The sequence below is a fragment of the Maniola hyperantus genome, chromosome 8, assembly GCF_902806685.2.
Source record: "Maniola hyperantus chromosome 8, iAphHyp1.2, whole genome shotgun sequence".
NCBI classification, from domain to species: Eukaryota; Metazoa; Arthropoda; class Insecta; order Lepidoptera; family Nymphalidae; genus Maniola; species Maniola hyperantus.
Window position 1 is genome coordinate 1,967,826 of NC_048543.1, and position 20,273 is coordinate 1,988,098.

The 20,273-nt window shown below is 36.9% G+C and overlaps 1 protein-coding gene across 4 annotated transcripts in view; it reads left to right on the top strand.

Moving 5' to 3' along the window:
- Positions 1-12,497: 12,497 nt before the first annotated feature.
- Positions 12,498-20,273, top strand: part of bru3 (bruno 3) — a 312,519-nt gene continuing 304,743 nt past the window's right edge. For all 4 annotated transcript variants that reach the window (XM_069500314.1, XM_069500315.1, XM_069500316.1 and 1 more), the window contains exon 1: positions 12,498-12,663. In XM_069500314.1, the coding sequence (XP_069356415.1) occupies positions 12,604-12,663 (60 nt within the window). In that variant the 5' untranslated portion in view covers positions 12,498-12,603. The remainder of the gene's footprint in view (positions 12,664-20,273) is intronic.

Consider the following 20,273-nt stretch of genomic DNA (forward strand, 5'->3'; position numbering starts at 1 on the left):
TACGAAGACTTTGGTGTTTGGTGAATTTTGGACAAGAAAATATCTCGAAGCTTCCTGAACGCGCTGCCCAAGCGAGTTGGATTCGGCGGAGTTGAACTCTAATAGCGTATAATAAACAAAAATGTAAAATTAAAATATGAACGGAACCTTTTAGCCCCTCAACTGTGTTCCGGTTCCAAATTAATTTCGCATAACCTCCTCAGAACTTTGGCTTGTAAATATTTAGCGATCATTTCATAATATTATTTTAGTAAGGATCAAGCAAATATTTTTCAAAGCGAACCCCCGAAAATTCGCGAACCTAATTAACCTATGCGAAAACTTTCGAATCGATGGCTCCACTTGTATAAAACAAACTAATTTAAACTTGTGCGTCATCGCGAAAGTTTTCTCGATATAATAATTACAGTGAGAACTCTGTTCTGTGTTTTTCTTATCCACTTTTGCAGGGATCTTATTTTCTTCTCCTTTCTTACTTGGTTTTGTCTCAGTTCGATTATTAGGAGTTGTCTTTTCATTTTTGAAGACTATTTTATTATTAAGGCCCAAGACACGGGTCTGCCCGCGAAATTCAAATTTAATTTGGTTTTTCACAATTTGTAAACTAATGCGACAAAGTAGACTCGTTCAAATTGAGCCCCTAGCAATATTATCTTCACAAGTTTATATAAAAAAATTTACTTGAACGTATCCAGTTTAAGAAATTAGTCAAAATAATGACTAATTTGTGAGTAGTTCACGTCAAACTCATTATTTTGACTAATTTCTTAAACTGGACTATTTCAAGTATCTCTAGAGCCATTGAGGCAGATTTGTGCGTACATAGCTTTAAATACGTTTCCAAATATACATGAGAACATCCTACAGTTTGGAATCGTTAGAGTCCCACGTCGATCATAGAGCTTGTTAAAAGTTATCCGAACAGAAAAAAGTTATGAGGATCGCAGACATCCCGATCAAAGGACAAATTTAACTTTTCCGTTCTATTAAACTATTTTTTACCTGACTACGACTATGCTAAAGGAGAGTTATGATTTTAGCACGTTTTTTTTTAAATTATTTCCAACCAAAAAAACCAGTCAAGTAGTCGGCTATCACCGCTTAATCTATCGCTTCTATAAAATGTATATTTTGGGGAAACTTCGTGATTTTTTGGTATCGAGCCAAATTGTGCCAATCGTGATTTGGCTCTCGTAATTTACTAAAAAATATGTTTCTTCCATCCATCCATCCATCAGCAATTTGCGTCCACTGCTGGACATAGGCCTTTCCAAGAGCGCGGCACCAAACACGGCCCTCAGCCTTCCTCATCCACCCGCTCCCCACCACTTTCTTCAGGTCGTCGGTCCAGCGGGCTGGAGGTCGTCCCACACTGCGCTTACCGGTAAATATGTTTACTTTTTTATAATATTAAAAAATAAATAAGCAAATTTGTAAGTAGTTTTGAGACCAAAACTTGATTCTTTGATCATCTCAAATGTGTCTCAACGCCGCTTTTGGGACGCATATCGCCTCAACGAAGGAATATTAGAAGGAAAGGATCACTTATTACCAACGTTATCAATATCGTTATTTAAAGAAAAATGCTCAATCAAACTGTAAAACCTGGGAGTAAAAGAGTCCCCTCAAATTAGGGTCTTGAGTTACGCTCCTTTCCTTGCACCAATATTAAAGGGAGGCTCCGTATTAAGCTAGCGCTCTGTGAGTAATGCGTATCATTTTTTGCCTGTTCCTACCTTTTTATAGTCCTCCGTAACTCGGGCTTTATTAAAATTTATAAGCACATAATATGCTACCAATAAATAAGATGCCGCCTCTTTGTAGAACTTTTTTGGGGCTTTTTATGTTTAGTTTCAAGTGGTTATTATTTTTTGCTACAAACTATTAACTTGATCATAGTAAGCATTGGTGATTAATGGAAAGAGATCACGAGCCGCAGGCATGTGGAAAAACGACACCGAAGAAACACTCAAAAGATGCCTATCTAATGTACGATTGTCTACGACATATCGCAGCCTCAGTATAAAGGCTTAAAACAAAAAAGTAGTTTTTGGGAATACTTATGTCATAAGCTCCCATCAGTACCTCAGTACCCTTATTATAAATGCGAAAGTGTGTTTGTTTGTTGGTTTGTCCTTCAATCACTTCGCAACGGAGCAACGGATAAACGTGATTTTTTGCATGGGTATAGTTTAAGACCTGGAGAGTGACATAGGCTACTTTTTATCCCGGAAAATCAAAGAGTTCCTAGGGGATTTTTAAAACCTAAATCCACGCGTACGAAGTCGCGGGCATCAGCTAGTACAAAATAAAAGGGAACGTATTTTCACGGACTCGGATCGGATGAGTGCGTAATCGCCGTAACTGTCATGAACTGTGATGCGGCCCTTTGGCATGCCACAATGTCACTCTATTGCTCTGGAAAAAATTTCTCACGGTAAAACTCAGGTGACCTAGTTCCTATTTATATTTTTCTAGCTTAATTAGGTCAGTCGGTAAGATGAGAGAGGTCACCTGATAGTAAGGTAATTACATCCATTGACATAATGGAGTCCTAGAGGATCTGAAGCATTGAAAGAATTCGACGTAAGGACTAAACGTGACAAAAGGTATATTATCACTACTTAGGTTGAGTAACTAGTAGTAGCGGTTAACGTGACGTGACGATTGTGACGACCTCCCTGGCGCAGTGGTATGCACTGTGGTATTATTAGTGGGAGGTCCCGGGTGCGATTCCTGGCCGGGGTTTGGAATTTTATAATTTCTAAATTTCTGGTCCGGTCTGGTGGGAGGCTTCGGCCGTAGCTAGTTACCGCCCTACGGGCAAAACCGTGCCGTCAAGCGATTTAGCGTTCCGGTACGCTGCCGTGTAGAAACCAAAGGGGTATGGGTTTAATAAAACTGTCATACCCCTTCTGGGTTAGCCCGCTTCCATCTTAGGGTGAAATCTATAGAGCGCACTCTGACTTAGCTTAGACTTAAGACAGAGTTAAAACGAGACAGATGTATATCTCTCACATAAATCTGTCTTGTTTTAACTCAATCTTAAGTCTGAGCAAAGTCAAAGTGCGCTCTATAGATCTCAGCCTGAGACTGGATCATCACTTACTTACCACCAGGTAAGATTGCAGTCAAGGACTTGTATCTGAATAAAAAAAGAAATCTAATATTTTCAATGATTGTGATATTGTTTTTAAGAACATTATGGAGAACTTCTCGAGCATGCAGGTTTCCTCGCGATGTTTTCCTTCACCGTTATAGCGAGTGATATTTAATTGCTTAAAACGCTTATAACTCCGAAAAGTTAGAGGTGCGTACCTGGCATCGAACCCCCGATCTCCTGAATAGGAGGCGGACGTCGCCATATAAGCCTGATAGCCTTTAAACGAACAAATAATAATATAAGATTTAATAGATTGAATCTAATCATTCTGTTTTTATTTTTATTTTCTCTCTATAACGTAAATACTAAGAAAGATTAGGATCCATAGATAACATAAATTCACCCGGTTGAAGTTACGAGTATAACCTAGTTAAACATTAAATAGTTTGGGTAGGATCAAATTATGCAGCCACAATCCAGAATTCTGAATGTCAGAAACATTTTGCAAGGATATTACCGACCATAGCAGCACCCGTCAAAATAAATTTACTCTTTGAAATTGAAATTCTGCTAACAAATGTAATAAAATGACCTTAAAATAAATCAAGCGAACGCGAACGGCTGAATAATTCAGACCCATCAATTAAGTACAACTTTAGATTTTGAAACTCGATCGCATTGCTTTTCATTTGATCATGTAATGAATAAAATATTGCTTCGGAAGCGACAGTCGTGTACTTTATTTAGGTCCAACGACACGGTGTCGTCGCGATTTTTGACCTTTTAAGCCCCAGTGATTTATTTAAAGACTAGCTTATGCTCGCGACTTCTTCGCTTCGCGTGGATTTACGTTTTTGAAAATCCCGTGGGAACTCATTAATTTTCCGGGATAAAAAGTAGCCTATGTCACTCTCCAGGTCTTCTACTATACCCATGCAAATGCAATGCAAAATCACGCTGATCCGTTGCTCCGTTGCGACGTGATTGAAGGACGAACCAACAAACAAACAAACTTCCGCATTTATAATAAAGTAAAGTAAGTAAAATATGCTTTATTTTACACCAAAACCAAAAACAATAGACATATAACAAAGGTAGCATGTACAATAGGTAATGTAATTTATAATAGGGGTTTTATAATTTTAAGCCTCAGTGGTTTCTCAAATAAGGCCTTAGTTATAAAAAGAAAATTGAAAATCGATCGCATTGCTTTTCATTTGATCATGTAATGCATAAAATATTGCTTTGGAAGCGACAGTCGTGTACTTTATAAATTCAGTGATTAAAATAATAGCACTGATGTTTTAAAACTCGATCATGTTTTTTATTAGTAATTGATCATGTAATGATTTAACTCCAACGACACGATGTCGACGCCATTTTTGACCTTTTAAGCCCCAGTAATCTATCTAAGGATGTTAAGCCTCAATGATTTCTTAAATCTTGATTGTTATAGTGAATTCCGCTAGTAAATACTGCTGACATTTTGAAGCTTGAATAAAACATTGTTTCGGAAAAGATAGACTTTTTTAAGTAGCTGAAATAAGATGGTGTCGATACGACTTTCGACTTTTTAAGCCCCTGTGATTTAAGCATTTTCAACTTAACAACTTTTTGAGTTTATTTAAATGGAAGGGTACCATTCAGAAATGAATACGATATAGAGAAAGAGAGATAGCAGAATTATGTAGTGAAATATCCAAAACATGGCCGTCGAGTGATTCCATCTATCAGCAACGTATGCATAAACAAATACCCCGAAGTTTGAAAGGTCCGTAGAGGCTTCTAGGGGATTACCAACCCTCTTATGGTCAGCGCCCACAATCCTCCGATACGATTTAACTTCACTTATCGAAGTGGTCCGTAATGGTATATTGGTGCAAAGCGTTTTATGTAGCTATCGATCTTGGTAGGATTCGATATAATATACCTAATATTATTTCGAATGAATTATTTGTTTCGGTAAAACATTGGTTCTGGTCTTCAAATCGTATCAGACGTGGAATCCCGACTTTTTAGGGTTTCGTACCTCAAAAAGAAAACAGGAATCCTTATCACTTTGTTGTCCGTCTGTCCGTCGTGTCTGTAACCTGTGTAGTGTATGAAAACCTGTGGTGTAGGTACTTCCCGTTGACTTAGAATCATGAAATTTGGTAGAAAGTTAGACTCACGGACAAAGTCGCGAGCATAAGCTAGTCTAAATAATATATAAAAGGAAAAGGTGACAGACTGATCTATTAACGCACAGCTCAAACTACTGGACGGATCGGGCTGAAATTTGGCATGCATATAGCTATTATGACGCAGGCATCCGCTAAGAACGGATTTTTGAAAATTCAACCCCTAAGGGGGTGAAATAGGAGTTTGAAATATGTGTAGTCCACGCGGACGAGTTGCGAGCATAAGCTAGTTATCCTTATAATAAGATGGTCTGCTTTGATACCATTGTTACAACTTTTACTATTAGAATAGAAAGGTAAAGGCACTGGGACAAACAAATAGAAGTATCGCCCCCTCCCCTCCACTCCTGGGAGGGCGGGAATTGGATGCATTCCAAAGGGGAAGAGCCGGTATCTTAAGAAAGGTGAGATGCTTTAGATACTACGAAATTCTAAGTTAAAGCTATTTATCTGAATTTTGCTAAATTTAACTTCGAAATGAAGTATGGAGTGAAAACGTGGACGCGATATGGAGCGAGCTCTTTCAGGAATAAAATCTAACGAGGAAATTCGCACAACAAAAAGCCTCTTAAAATATCAGATTTAAAAAATCCGGTCAAGTGTGAGTCGGATTCACACACGAAGGGTTCCGTACTGCATCTTACACAAAATAACAACTTTTAATTTTTTGTAATTTAACCACAAATTCACGGTTTTCGAATTTTTCCTTTTACTTGGGCTGTAAAACATAGCTAGGTCTGACAAATTTCATGATCCTAGGTCAATGGGAAGTACCTTATTGATCATGATTCCCTTGACGGTTTCACAGTCACGACAGACAGACAGGCAGACATCGCAATGATCCTATAAGGGTTCCTTTTTTCGTTGGAGGTAATAAGGAAGCTTGATTTATAAATTACTTAGTTAAAAACTTTGTGGACAACAGTATAACCACCTCCCTGGCGCAGTGGTAAGCACTGTGGTCTTAGTAGTGGGAGGTCCCAGGTTCGATTTCTGGCAGGGATTTGGAGTTTTATAATTTCTAAATTTCTGGTCTGGTCCGGTGGGAGGCTCCAGCCGTGGCTACCACCCTATCCTAACTTACCAGCAAAGTTGTGCCGCCAAGCAATTTAGCGTTCCGGTACGATGCCGTGTAACGAATGACGATGTCCGGTACGAAACCAAAGGGTTCATGGGTTTAATAAAAACTGCCATACCCCTTCCAGGTTAGCCCGCTCTCATCTTATACTGCATCATAACTTACCAACAGATTGTTTACGCCATTTTTTAATTTACAAATCTTATGCCTACACACTCGAAACTATATAAAATATTAATTTTTTCCAACCTACTCCTATCCATTTACATTGGCCCGGGACCGAAAGAGACAAAACTGCAGTCATAGAAAAACTCATTAGGAAGAAGTTTAGTCGCACCTTGACTTGCCGCCGCTAATCGCTCGCATTGCATAATTGCAATATTTAAATAACAGATCGATCTGACGTGTTACAAAATTAACTTAATTACTTATGGTGGAACGAGTGTTAAAATCAGCGACCAGTGAAGTGTATCTATCGAAGGAAAAATTGATAACACCCAGGTGAGTCCCACAGGGCCCTCCTTTTCACTCAAAGGTTTCCACCAGATTGCACTCAAGGGCTAGGCTTGTATCTGAATAAAAAAAATAAGCACCAATACTTACAGCAGTATTATATAGCTAACTAGCTGATGTCCGCGACTTCGTCCGCGTGGAATTAGGTTTTTTAAAAATTCCGTGGGAACTATTTAATTTCCGGGGATAAAATGTAGCCTATGTCCTTCCCCGGGATGCATGCTATGCCATCTGTACCAAATTTTGTCAAAATCGGCTGAACGGATGGGCCGTGAAAGGCTAGCAGCAGACAGACAGACAGATAAACTTTCATATTTTATAATATTAGTATGGATTTTCTAATCATCTGTACACAATGTCCAGTACCTAGATCTGTAGATGTCCCATCTGATGCACATGTGTTTGCTATTCGCGACACGTCGTCCGCTCGCAGGTGACGACGGCTGAATCTTGATGTGTGCTCAGACATTAAGACGTACATGATCCCGACGTTTGATACAAGGCATTGTGCACGGCTAGCTACAGGATAATGTCCCATTTATATTCGAAGCTATAACGCTCTGCCGTACTTACTTACTTACTATTTTATGAGACCCATACTTAGCGATCATGTTTTGGACCTATATTATGTCATCACTAGCAACTAATTATTCAATTATCTGTACACTATGTCCAGTACCTAGATCTGTAGATGTCCCATCTGATGCACATGTGTTTGCTATTCGCGACACGTCGTCCGCTCGCAGGTGACGACGGCTGAATCTTGATGTGTGCTCAGACATTAAGACGTACATGATCCCGACGTTTGATACAAGGCATTGTGCACGGCTAGCTACAGGATAATGTCCCATTTATATTCGAAGCTATAACGCTCTGCCGTACTTACTTACTTACTATTTTATGAGACCCATACTTAGCGATCATGTTTTGGACCTATATTATGTCATCACTAGCAACTAATTATTCAATTATCTGTACACTATGTCCAGTACCTAGATCTGTAGATGTCCCATCTGATGCACATGTGTTTACTATTCGCGACACGTCGTCCGCTCGCAGGTGACGACGGCTGAATCTTGATGTGTGCTCAGACATTAAGACGTACATGATCCCGACGTTTGATACAAGGCATTGTGCACGGCTAGCTACAGGATAATGTCCCATTTATATTCGAAGCTATAACGCTCTGCCGTACTTACTTACTTACTATTTTATGAGACCCATACTTAGCGATCATGTTTTGGACCTATATTATGTCATCACTAGCAACTAATTATTCAATTATCTGTACACTATGTCCAGTACCTAGATCTGTAGATGTCCCATCTGATGCACATGTGTTTGCTATTCGCGACACGTCGTCCGCTCGCAGGTGACGACGGCTGAATCTTGATGTGTGCTCAGACATTAAGACGTACATGATTCCGACGTTTGATACAAGGCATTGTGCACGGCTAGCTACAGGATAATGTTCCATTTATATTCTAGGATATTATAATATCGCTCTGCCGTACTATAGCTATGATCATCATGATCAACTCATTGCCAGCCCACTACTGAGAACGGGTCTCCTCTCGGTATTAGAAGGGTCTGCCATGCGATGGATGGAGGGATGCGGATTGGCAGACACTATAGCTATGTCTATCTAAAAAAAACCGGCCAAGTGCGAGTCAGGCTCGCGCAATGAGGGTTCCGTACTACAGTCGTATTTTTTCGACAATTTGCACGATAATTCAAAAACTATGATGCATAAAAATAAATAAAAATCTGTTTTAGAATAGACAAATGAAGACCTTTCATATGATACCCCACTTGATATAGTCACTCACTTCGAAAGTTGAAAATACTAATTATTAGTTCATGACCACAATTTAATTTTTTTGTGTGATCTAACCGTAAATTCACGGTTTTCAGATTTTTCCCCAAATGTCAGCTATAAGATCTACCTTCTTGCCAAATTTCATGATTCTAGGTCAACGGGAAGTACCCTGTAGGTTTCTTGACAGACAGACGGACAGACAGACAGACAGACAGACAACAAAGTGATCCTATAAGGGTTCCGTTTTTCCTTTTGAGGTACGGAACCCTAAAAAAACTAAACTATTAAACTACTAGCTGCTACCCGCGACTTCATACGCGTGGATTTAGGTTTTTAAAATTCCCGTGGGAACTCTTTGATTTCCTGGGATAAAAAGTATCCTATGTCACTCTCCAGGTCTTTAACTCCATGCAAAAAACCACGTCGATCCGTTGCTTCGTTGCGACGTGATTGAAGGACAAACCAACAAGCCAACAAACCTACAAACACACTTTCACTTTTATAATAAGAGTACCTACTGATAAAATATATAAAAGGGCTCTATATCTTACCTATCTAAAAAAATTAACTGCAAAAAGTAATTTTTGAGTTCCCAAAAAACGGAAATTTTCAAAAACTGTGATTTAAAAAATGCTAGCAAGGGCCAGAGTCTACCTAAAAAAAACTTTTTTTTTACTTCTATTTTTACTTTAGAGTATCTTACCTAACCCAACAAGATATAGTACGCGACAGATCGAGATGGCGATGAGGCGAGGGAAGCGCTGTTCACCCGCACGTCACCCGCGATATCCCGCACCGTGAGGACGCGGGCGCTGTGCGGGCCATCGCAACCTTTAGCGTACCTAGGTATCTAAGTGCAAAAAGGGTTGTCAATATCATAGATTGAACTAAGTCAAGTACCTACTCAATTTAAGGTAGTACACAAGTCTGTTTGGATTTTGGATGTTTACAATAAGAGACAAAGCTTGTTTCCAAAAATCAGCGGAACGACCTTTTTTTGTCACTGTCTATCATCGTGTCTAACGCTGAAAGAAAAGAAAATTAAATTACGAGTTTCTCACCCATCTATTCTTTGAAGAAATACATCTTTTATGAAAAAGGCGGTAGTACTAGAACGTAGAGCTTAGTCATTTACTTAAAAAAAAGAATATTAGCCGTGCTAATCCATACTTAATAGATATTATAAATGCGAAAGTGTGTCTGTCTGTCTGTCTGCTAGCCTTTCACGGCCCATCCGTTCAACCGATTTTGATGAAATTTGATACAGATATAGCTTGCATCCCGGGGAAGGACATAGGCTACTTTTTATCCCGGAAAATCAAAGAGTTCCCACGGGATTTTTAAAAATCTAAATCCACGCGGACGAAGTCGTGGGCATCAGCTAGTCATAAATAATATTCCCGTTTCCCCTCCAACTAAGCGTAAATCTTAACTCTAAACCTAGGAGTAGGTACGACAATAGTGCAACGGGTGGGGTTTGAACTGCCGACCTTTCGGATTACAGTCCGCACCTTAACCGTTGAGCTATTGAGGCTTTATAGGTAGGTATATAATAATTTAAAAAAATGTCTGATGCACCCAACACCCACGGACCAAAATATATTTTCACTAGCGACCCGCCCCGGCTTCGCATGGGTGCAATGTAGATACTAATGTGGTGTCATTAGAGGTGTCCTTGCCTCGGAAACTCTCAAATGAGAGGAATTTTTTCCGACCTAATTCACATTATTTCAATTTCTCTAGGGATCTCTAATTTTTTGAGAACTAACCTATAGCTATAAACCTTCCTCTTGAATCACTCTATCTATTGGTGAAAACCTTATTAAAATCCGTTGCGTAGTTTAAAAGATCTACGCGTTCATACATACAGACAGCGGGAAGCGACTTTATTTTGTACTATGTAAAAATAGTCACTACCTACCCATATTGCACTAGGTACCTTCCAGTTCCTCTACCTATCCATATTGTAAAAGCGAAAGTGTGTTTCTGAGTTGGTTTGTCCTTCAATCAAGGCACAACAGAGCAACGGATCGACGTGATTTTTTGCATCGGTAATAGTTTAATACCTGTAGAGTGACATAGGCTACTTTTGATCCCGAAAAATCAAAGAGTTCCCACGGGATTTTTAAATTTTATATCCACGCGAAGATACGAAGTCGCGGACATTAACTAGTAGCGATGGCATTCACATAACCTTGACATGGAGATACTAGGACGTGAACTTGTAGATAATACCTAGATCGAACCTAATCGTAACCTAAAAGTAAGTAAATAATTTTACCTGCCTTTCTATGAGAAATTGATAAAATCTAGGTAGGTACCTAAGTCTAAATATATAAAAGGAAAAGCTGTCTGGCTGACTGACTGACTAACTGATCTATCAACGCACAGCTCAAACTACAGGACGGATCGAGTTGAAATTTGGCATGAAGACAGCTATTATGACGAAGACATCCGCTAAGAAATGATTTTCGAAATTTCAACCCCTAAGGGAGTAAAGTAAGTTTTCGAAATTTTTGTAATCCACGCGGACGAAGTTGCGGGCATAAGCTAGTCTAAATAATTATAAAAGGAAAAGCTGACTGACTGTTCTATGAACGCACAACTCAAACTACCTACCTACTGTACGGATCGGGCTGAAAGGCTTGGAGATAGCAGCTATTATGACGTAGACATCCGCTAAGAAAGGATTTTTTCTAAGTGGGTGGTGAGTGGGTTTTCCTCCACCAAGGAAAAAAAAAAGAAAGGATTTTTGGAAATTCAACTCCTAAAAGGGGTAAAATAGGGGGTTGAAATTTGTGTAGTCCATGCAGACGAAGTTGCATAAGCTAGTCTAAACATATAAAAGGAAAAACTGACTGATTGACTGACTCATTTATCAAGGCACAACTCAAACTACTGATAGCTATTATAGCATAGACATCCGCTAAGAAAGTATTTTTGGAAAATCAACCACTAAAGGGGTAAAATAGGTCAAAATTGTTAATTACTTTACAATTTTGACCATCAGTAAGCGTAACATGTTACCTGCTTATTGTAAATAAATAATTTGACTATGACTTTAGGGGTCTGAAATTTGTGTAGTCCACGCAGACGAAGTCGCTGGCATAGTATTGGTATAAATTTTAATAAGGACTTAACCTCTTTATGTAAATTGGTAAATACATAATAAGCAGACAAAATTAAAATGCCTCTACTTCAGCCCTCCTTAACAATCATAACTCCTCTTTTACTGCGAAAAGTACTAAGAAACTCAATTGTACCCAGTAATTAACGTTAACGAGTTGGCCATTCACTATCTTTATTACGCATTGCGAAAAATTATCCAACTAACTTACATTCCTCATAATACCTAAAACCAATAACATCGTACAATATTTTGCGGTACCTAGCACAAAAACATGTTTACTATTAGCAAACTCCTACTAAATAAAAAAAAAAAAAAAAACAATCACTGCGATGCGAACCGACGTGACATCATGAATAATGCGTTATCATTCACGCTACCCAGCTCTCCGTTTGCAACCAACTAAACTAAAAAAAAACTAAATCTCGATGATTTATTTAAAGTCCGTAGATCCCTTATCTGCCACCTCGTGTTATCTCATTGCGTGTTTCCTAAATAATTAATGCAATATAGGGCATCGATTGTGAGGTGACGGAGAGCGCGGGGCGGGGCCTGAGGTGCGGGGGTGCGCGCGACTCACGCACGCGATTGGCTGTCACGGCTGCGTGAGTGCGTACCCCCTCTCCCGCGTGCGTGTGCCTTCGCGCGCCTCTCAGTCAAAGTCCGGCCGCCGCGCGAGTAGCACGTACCGCTCCGCCCCAACTAACGCACGAACGCGTCTACCTCCCGTCGACTTAGCTTTTTATCAGTTTCGTTTAAATTGGGACTAATTTATCTGTCCATATGGTTCATCTCGTAGATATTTTGCGTTCGGCGAAAGTTGAATATCCGCCGCCTGTTATTGTAAGTAAAGTTACTAATAGTAAATAATGCAAATTGATTTTTAATGTTTTTATTTTGCCAGTCTCTACTCTATGTTTTTCTTTTTCTTTTTGATTTCAGAAAAGTGATGCTTTTAACTTAATTGTTTTGTTTGGATACACCAAAAGTGAGCTCGATGATGGAGACGTAAAAGTCACATGATTTTTGTTTATTTTGCGTGACGCATCATGTTTACGTTTTAACAACTACACAAACAGTAAATAAAAGTACCAACTTCTTATAAAATAATTACGAAGCCTATTAAATTAAGAGTTGATAAATTATAAATACTGAAATTAATTAAGTAACTAAAAGATTAATATCGATCATAATATTTTAGTTTCTTGTAAAAATGTATAGAATTATTAAATTACTTGGAATAATATCTTTTATTTACTTTCTATCAGATAACTTTATTTGAAATAAATTAAATTTAAGTAATTACTGATTAATTAAATTTACAACAATTATAATTGTTATAATTTTATTAATTGAATTCTTTTATTTTACTTTCTTGCATATTCTGTTATTGTACAAATACAATTTTAGTTTTGTTTAGAATATTAATTATAAATAAATTTTTAATAGATAATTTGGCTTGTTTTATTATTTTCCTTTTGATTTTGTTAGTTTCACATAAATTCGAATCCGCAATTTCTATGTATTTTTATTATAGTTCTGGAAAGAACTTTTGCTTCTACCATTCTATATTTTTAAGTTTATGTGTAAGCCTTGACGGTAAAATATTATAGTTTGACAGTGAGATTTGTAACTGTCCAGTTTACGAGAAATTTTTGTTTAAACTTTCTTATCTAAACTTCTTAATACATATCATATTCTACTAATATTGTGTGTTCTTTTGTAAAATAGAACTATAGACATAAAAAGTGTACAGTGCAACAAATCTATTGAATCTTGTTCGGAAAAATAGAAATCTAATGTTATTATTTTACTACAATACAATTAAAGTCTGTCTCAAAAAACACAATAATGTTATAAATTAATTCTCAAAAGTGGGTATTGAATTAGTGATAGTGAAAATTATATTGGTGAGCTTAAAAACTAAACCTATTGAACAAGATCTAGATAAGCTAAATAAAATGACGAAGTAATTTTTAAACGTAGTATCGTTTGTTAAATATGTAGTAGGTACAAGTTTAATCCGGTGCATATCAATTAAGTCTTCGGATCGATGTACCCTTTACCCTTACTCTCCCTTCACATAATTTTACGTTTCTAGGTCAAGAGGTCTTAACTGTTTGTCAATGACTCCTCACTCAACACACTCTTTAGGACATTTTAAGATGCTCAGGCTATTTTTTTAACATACCTATTCTTCTAAAATTTATAAACTAGAAATGCCAGAAGTACATAGGCAAGCTATGTCAGGATTTATGGCAACCCTTTACTTGGGTATAAGATATAACTTACCTATAGGTAGAGAGGGTTTCTCAAAAACAAAAGTCGTAGACCACAATAACAGTAGGTTTTAGAAAAAATAAGGTAATTGTAGGGAATTTTGCTGTAGTAACTCTGTCGTTTTGAAAAATTTTAGGTTTACTTTGCTCTCTCAAAGCATTTGTGTAAATCAAACAATAAATGATTCAGTGTTGAGTGTAGGTATATACAAATTTTAAGATCCCATAGCCGCAAAATCAATTTATCCCAATTTGTTATCGGTTCACCTGTTTAGGGTAGAGGACGCTGCTCAGGACAAAAATAAAAACGTTCACGTGGGAGAAAGGCTGATACTTAGAAAAAGAAATATATTATAAGATACATTTAAAACACGAGGTCATCACTGTTTTCGTGAAGTAGTTATACTTTTATACGTAAGACAATACAAATAAATAGCTGTATCTGTATGGCTATATTGTTTTTTATGCTTTGAGGTTTATCTACTGGTCCTATTAAAATAGTCCTTGCTAATATCAATAAAGATAGATAGTTATAGGAACAAAAAAATGATCCTATAGAGTTTTCATCTCTACATTCTGAGAAGCGTAACCTTAACGAGCAAAAATGTTAAGCCAAAGAATACTTAAAAGGAACAACAAAAAGTACTTACCCAGCAATTTCATAACTTGGCATCGTTGAACCCACGCCCGTTCCCAAATAGGCTGTACAAGATATCATAATGCGTTATGGATTTCTAAACTGTCGGGTCACTCGTAAGCACTACATAAAAACTTTTATCATGCCCTAACCAGACCGGGTGGACGGCAGAAAGTTCTGAAAGAATGTCCCTTCCACGCCCCATTACTTCGGAGAGTTAGGGTAACTTCATTTTTTATAAGTTTTCGGGTTAGTGTGTGGTGATGATAGACAAACTAACTTTCTCCGCCTCGCTTGAGTGAGTTAGGCAGCAGGTTTTCCTAATTTAAGGGTTTCGCAACTTGCGAAGTTGTAAAGGATTGTCTTTTGTTGTGAGTGGAAGATATGGGATTCGGGGACTTAGATTAATTTGGTCAAAATCCTGACACTAAAATCATGTCCAAATGACGCCGAAGACATTTTTACGTATAAAAATTGTCAAGTGTGATCACGCATTCTACAAAAAAAGACATGTTGAAGTTAGATAATTGTATTATTTTTTCATTCTTCTAATTGAATTGAACGACAAATGTAAATGTCGGTTTAACGTCGAAGAAGAGACGAGATATTTTTATTAGATTAAGTCTTGGTTGTTCTGCCAACTGACCTAGATGTTGAGTACTTATCAGGTATCTTCAATAGGTATAGTTGTAAAAACCTCACGTATCAAAAGTTGTTTTTTTTCCTACCATAAAGCACCATTATATTAATATAATGGCAGCTTAATTGCTATTACCATCTAGCCTATGGGCTTATATGTAATATTATGCTGGACATAGGTCTCTTGTAGGGATCACCGTGGTCTTACACCGCCTGATACCACCAGCGGCTCCCTACGACACGTTTGATGTCGTCTGTGCACCTATTTAGGAGTCTTCCAACGCTGCGCTTTCTGATGCGAAGTTGCCATTCTAGCACCTTGGGACCCCAATATCTATCAGTTTTTCGAACGATGTGCCCTGCGTCACGCCACCACGTCAGCTTCGCATCCTGTTGAACTACATATGTTGGTTACTCTGGTTCTCCTACGGATCTCCTCATTTCTGATCTGATGTCGATTATCTTTCATCATTTTATCAAGGATTATTATTAGTAAAAAGAAAATAATATTTTTTCTGCATTTTTGCACCACTTTCATAACTATATCCCAATAACCTGTTGATTTTGACCATGATCTTTTCTAACGCTATTTGACCCATTGGACAATTTTGACCTTGATTAGCTGTGTAACATAAATAAAAAGCAACCCGGTTTTGCTCGATTAACTTATTGGGTTACATCTTCAAGATCCCTTTCTCAGTAGAATTTGTCTTTTTATTCAATGTAACATTACTTTTAATATCTTGCTCTCGGTCAAAGATAATATTATTTCAGAGGTCAAACAACAAGGAATAGCTTAATATAGAGGCACCGTATAAAACTTTATGGACGGAATGTACCGAACCTAAGGACAAATTCCTCCGGTATTACATTTTTGCAGTTTCGGTGCTACCCTCTGGCCGCAGCACGATTATTTTATCAAATTACTTAATAAATTTTGTTTAGGTTCGGGATTGGCCGCGTACTCGTAATTTATGATCGGTTTTACTTTCCAACAAAAGCTAATAATTTGTTTTTGAAATTTTCCCGCTGGAACCACATCGGCTTTTGAACTTTAGTAATTTAATATTATGTCCTAATTTAGCATGTTTGATTTTTGGGCATGCTCAAGTTACATTGTGAATACTTAGACTCTTAAAATTAGGACAAAATTTTAAGGTAAGCCATAACTTTAAATTTATTGTGTACCGGTTGTTTAATTTGAACCTTTTCGTAATATAATGAATAAATAGTTTTAACAGATAGATAGATATAAGGAAGTCGTGTTTGTTAGTAATTATCTGAAATGGTAACTTTGTCAAACCAAAGTAGAGTCAAGTATTAAAACAACTATTTCGTTAGGAAACAATGTCTTTAGAAAGTAGTAACAGAAATTAATGAGTTTGAAATCTGCAACAAGCCAATTTACAAATACCATAGTTATGATGGCATCATAATCGTTTTTTCATTGCTTTATAAATGATTTTATTACTATAGTGAAAATCTCAGTTTCATTACCGAGTAATGCCCCTGCAGGAGAAGCAAGCAAAGTTGTTGGGCTTTAAAGAATACCAACGTAATATTTGCTTTTTGAAAATATTATTTTCAGAAACAACATTTATTTTTCTTTCCTTTTTATCCATTCTCTCCTCTTTCTTTTATCTTTGAATTTCTCTTCAATTAATTATTTGCATATTATAGTAATATGTATTTGTATTTAGAACTAAGGTGATCTCTATTTGTATATATCGCACTTATATCACAGATGATAATATAAATATATTTTTATAAGATTTACCTAATAGTTTCAGAAATTAAAAAATGTAAAAGAGGATAATTCGTAGTTTTGCATTTATAATGATAATAATTCACTTACTTTAGGTCCCTTAATGATAAACCAATTTGTTTAAGACAAACCAAAACAATTCAATAGCAGCTACCATTTGAAAAACGAAAATAAACAAAGTCACGTCAAAATTGATGATAGTAGTTAAAACCATTTACTAATGTACGGTAGATAATATTTTCATATTGTACAAAACTATTAAAACACTCTTTAAAATAAGGACATCAATACAACTAAAGTGGTTTCGTGTCAAATTAGGAGTTATAAATAGAGGCCGGAAACAAATGAATAGACAATTAATTGACGATCAAAACTTACATAATTCATTTTGACATGTTGTTTGTAACGTCGCGTAGCAACGTTGACACAGTACTATTGTCAATTGTACGACTTAAAATATCGCCACGCGCCTTCGGTTTATTCAGTTTGACAGCTCTGGCCTGCGGACATGTTGCGACATGTTATTACACGCTATTTTATTTCCGAACGATAATGTGTTCAGATAGTATTTATTTTGATGACAGAACGCGTTGATAAATATGTTTTTAATAATAATGCGGCTATTGGAAATCCTGACATAAAGACCAATATATAGAGCAATAGTATATTACAGTCCAGGCCTGAAATAAAGCGATTACTGGCCGAGTATCATAAAGTGATTTTGAAAGGACGAGGCACCAGCCGAGTCCTTTTATTAGATATTATTAGATATTATACATTCATAATAATGTTCAAAATAAGTGTAGGTGGTTAAAGAATAAGTTCTTGACATCATAATATCTACCCACACTTTCCAGGAGCATTACTTATAAAATTTTGGTAAGCTGCCTGAAGGCTGACGACATTGTCCTTCTAAAGTCACATCATTTTTGAAACTTTGTAGCATAATAATTATTTGTTATGTTTTGAAAGGGGATAGTATATTTTTAAAATTTTACCTTACACGTTACTTAAAAGTAAAATTTTCAACTTTTGAAGACCTTAAAGTAGAGAAAGCATATTATAACTTAAAACATTTTTATATCAAATGTTAATAATATTATAATATCTCATAAATGGATGGACCGCGAAAAGCTAGCAGACAGACTGACACAGTTTAGCATTTTAATATTAGTATGGATTTTATACCGGTCAACGGTTGCCTGTTTATTATTTTCCTTTTTTATATAAACCGAATTCAAAACAAACCTTCACTATGCGACCCAGTTTTCCAACTATGTTTTTTCACGGGATCAAGTTTTACCTATTCCAAATAAGCAACTCAAACACTCATTGTATTCGGAGGCGGCTTAGGTCTTTTGATCTTCTTTATTGATTGCTTACGTTCCTGCTTTAGGTATTCCTTTGTAACCCAAAAAAATTCAATTTGGCAAAGGAGCGATAAGAACATTTAAGCCTGAGCGTAAATAAACTTCGGATGAAATTTGTATTTATTTTGTAAACTTTTTTGCCTTCATTATTTATTTACTTTTGATTATCGATACGAAGGTTGTCTACTTGCGACTTATTTAATGTGATAACTTGTACCACCTTTATTTCTATGTACTATTACTTTAGGCACTAAACTACTTTTTGAGCCTTGGCTCAGTCTACTCCTCCTTTCTACCTCCTTTCATTTTCTAACCACTAGATCGTTACGGTCACGGCCACTATCTAATTCCTCTACGCATTTCAATTAAAATAAAAAAGTCGCTTTATATTTTCAGTTTTTATTTGTCAAGGTAACAAATATAAATTAGGTTTAATTTTTAGGTACTCTCGCAATGTTCATGAGCATAAACTGCCTTCTTATAATCTATCAAAAACCCGTTTGTTGTATCTGACAGAAAAATCTAGAAAGTGTCCCCCTAGCACACCATGACGTACTCGTGACCTCAGGGGCCGCGAGTTATAAATTATAATAACTAAACCACGGCCTATACTAATGGCGCAGGTTTATTACAAAACCAAGGACGAACAATTTAGTATAGTAGTTTTGAATTAGTTAGTTTATGCTGCTTGTACAATATCGCCAGTTAATGACAAATAACGCCATCTATAATCTGATCAATGAAACTTATTATATTTGGTCATGAACATACTGCCCACCAAGTACAAAATATTCATGCGATACTTGTAAATAATACCGTTCATCATGTTCTTGGTGGGTGATCTTACAAGATTATTGAACTTTTGTGTTAAGTAAACAATGAATGAACTATGAACTATGTTGAACTTACAAAACAATAAATGCATTAATTTGGTACATTATAAACTAATCATAAACGTTAATATTTCTTGTCACCATAATAATATCATGCGAATTCCTTAACATTACATAATAATTTATAATAGATTGATGAATATTAATATTATAACAATCTGGATAACATCGTAGCGCTATCTCATTCGCTAATTGGAAACTTCGATCCTATTATAGGAGTAGTTTTGAGGTGACGACACAAGTTACAATACAATATTACGATAGGTATATGTCTATAATCCAAACTCCTTACCTACTAACCTATCATCATCATCATCATCAACCGATAGACGTCTACTGCTGGACATAGGTCTCTTGTAGGGTCTTCCACACACCACGGTCTTGCGCCACCTGAATCCAGCGGCTCCCTTCGACTCGTCTGATGTCGTCCGTCCACCAAGTGGGGGGTCTTCCAACGCTGCGTCTTCCGGTGCGAGGTCGCCATTCCAGCACCTTGGGACCCCAACGTCTATCGGTTGTACGAACTATGTGCCCTGCCCATTGCCACTTCAGCTTCGCAACCCGTTGAGCTTTGTCGGTTACTCTAGTTCTTCTACGGATCTCCTCATTCCTGATTTGATCACGTAGAGAAACTCCAAGCATAGCTCTCTCCATCGCCCGCTGAGTGACTCTGAGCTTTCTTATGAGGCCCATAGTTAGCGACCATGTCTCTAATCTATATAAATATATAAAAGGAAAAGATGACTGACTGAGTGATTGATCTATCAACGCACAGCAGAAAAATATTGGACGGATCGGGCTGAAATTTGGCATGCCCAATGCAGATAATATAGTCCGTAACAGGTTGAGATAGCAATCGGGATATGAGGC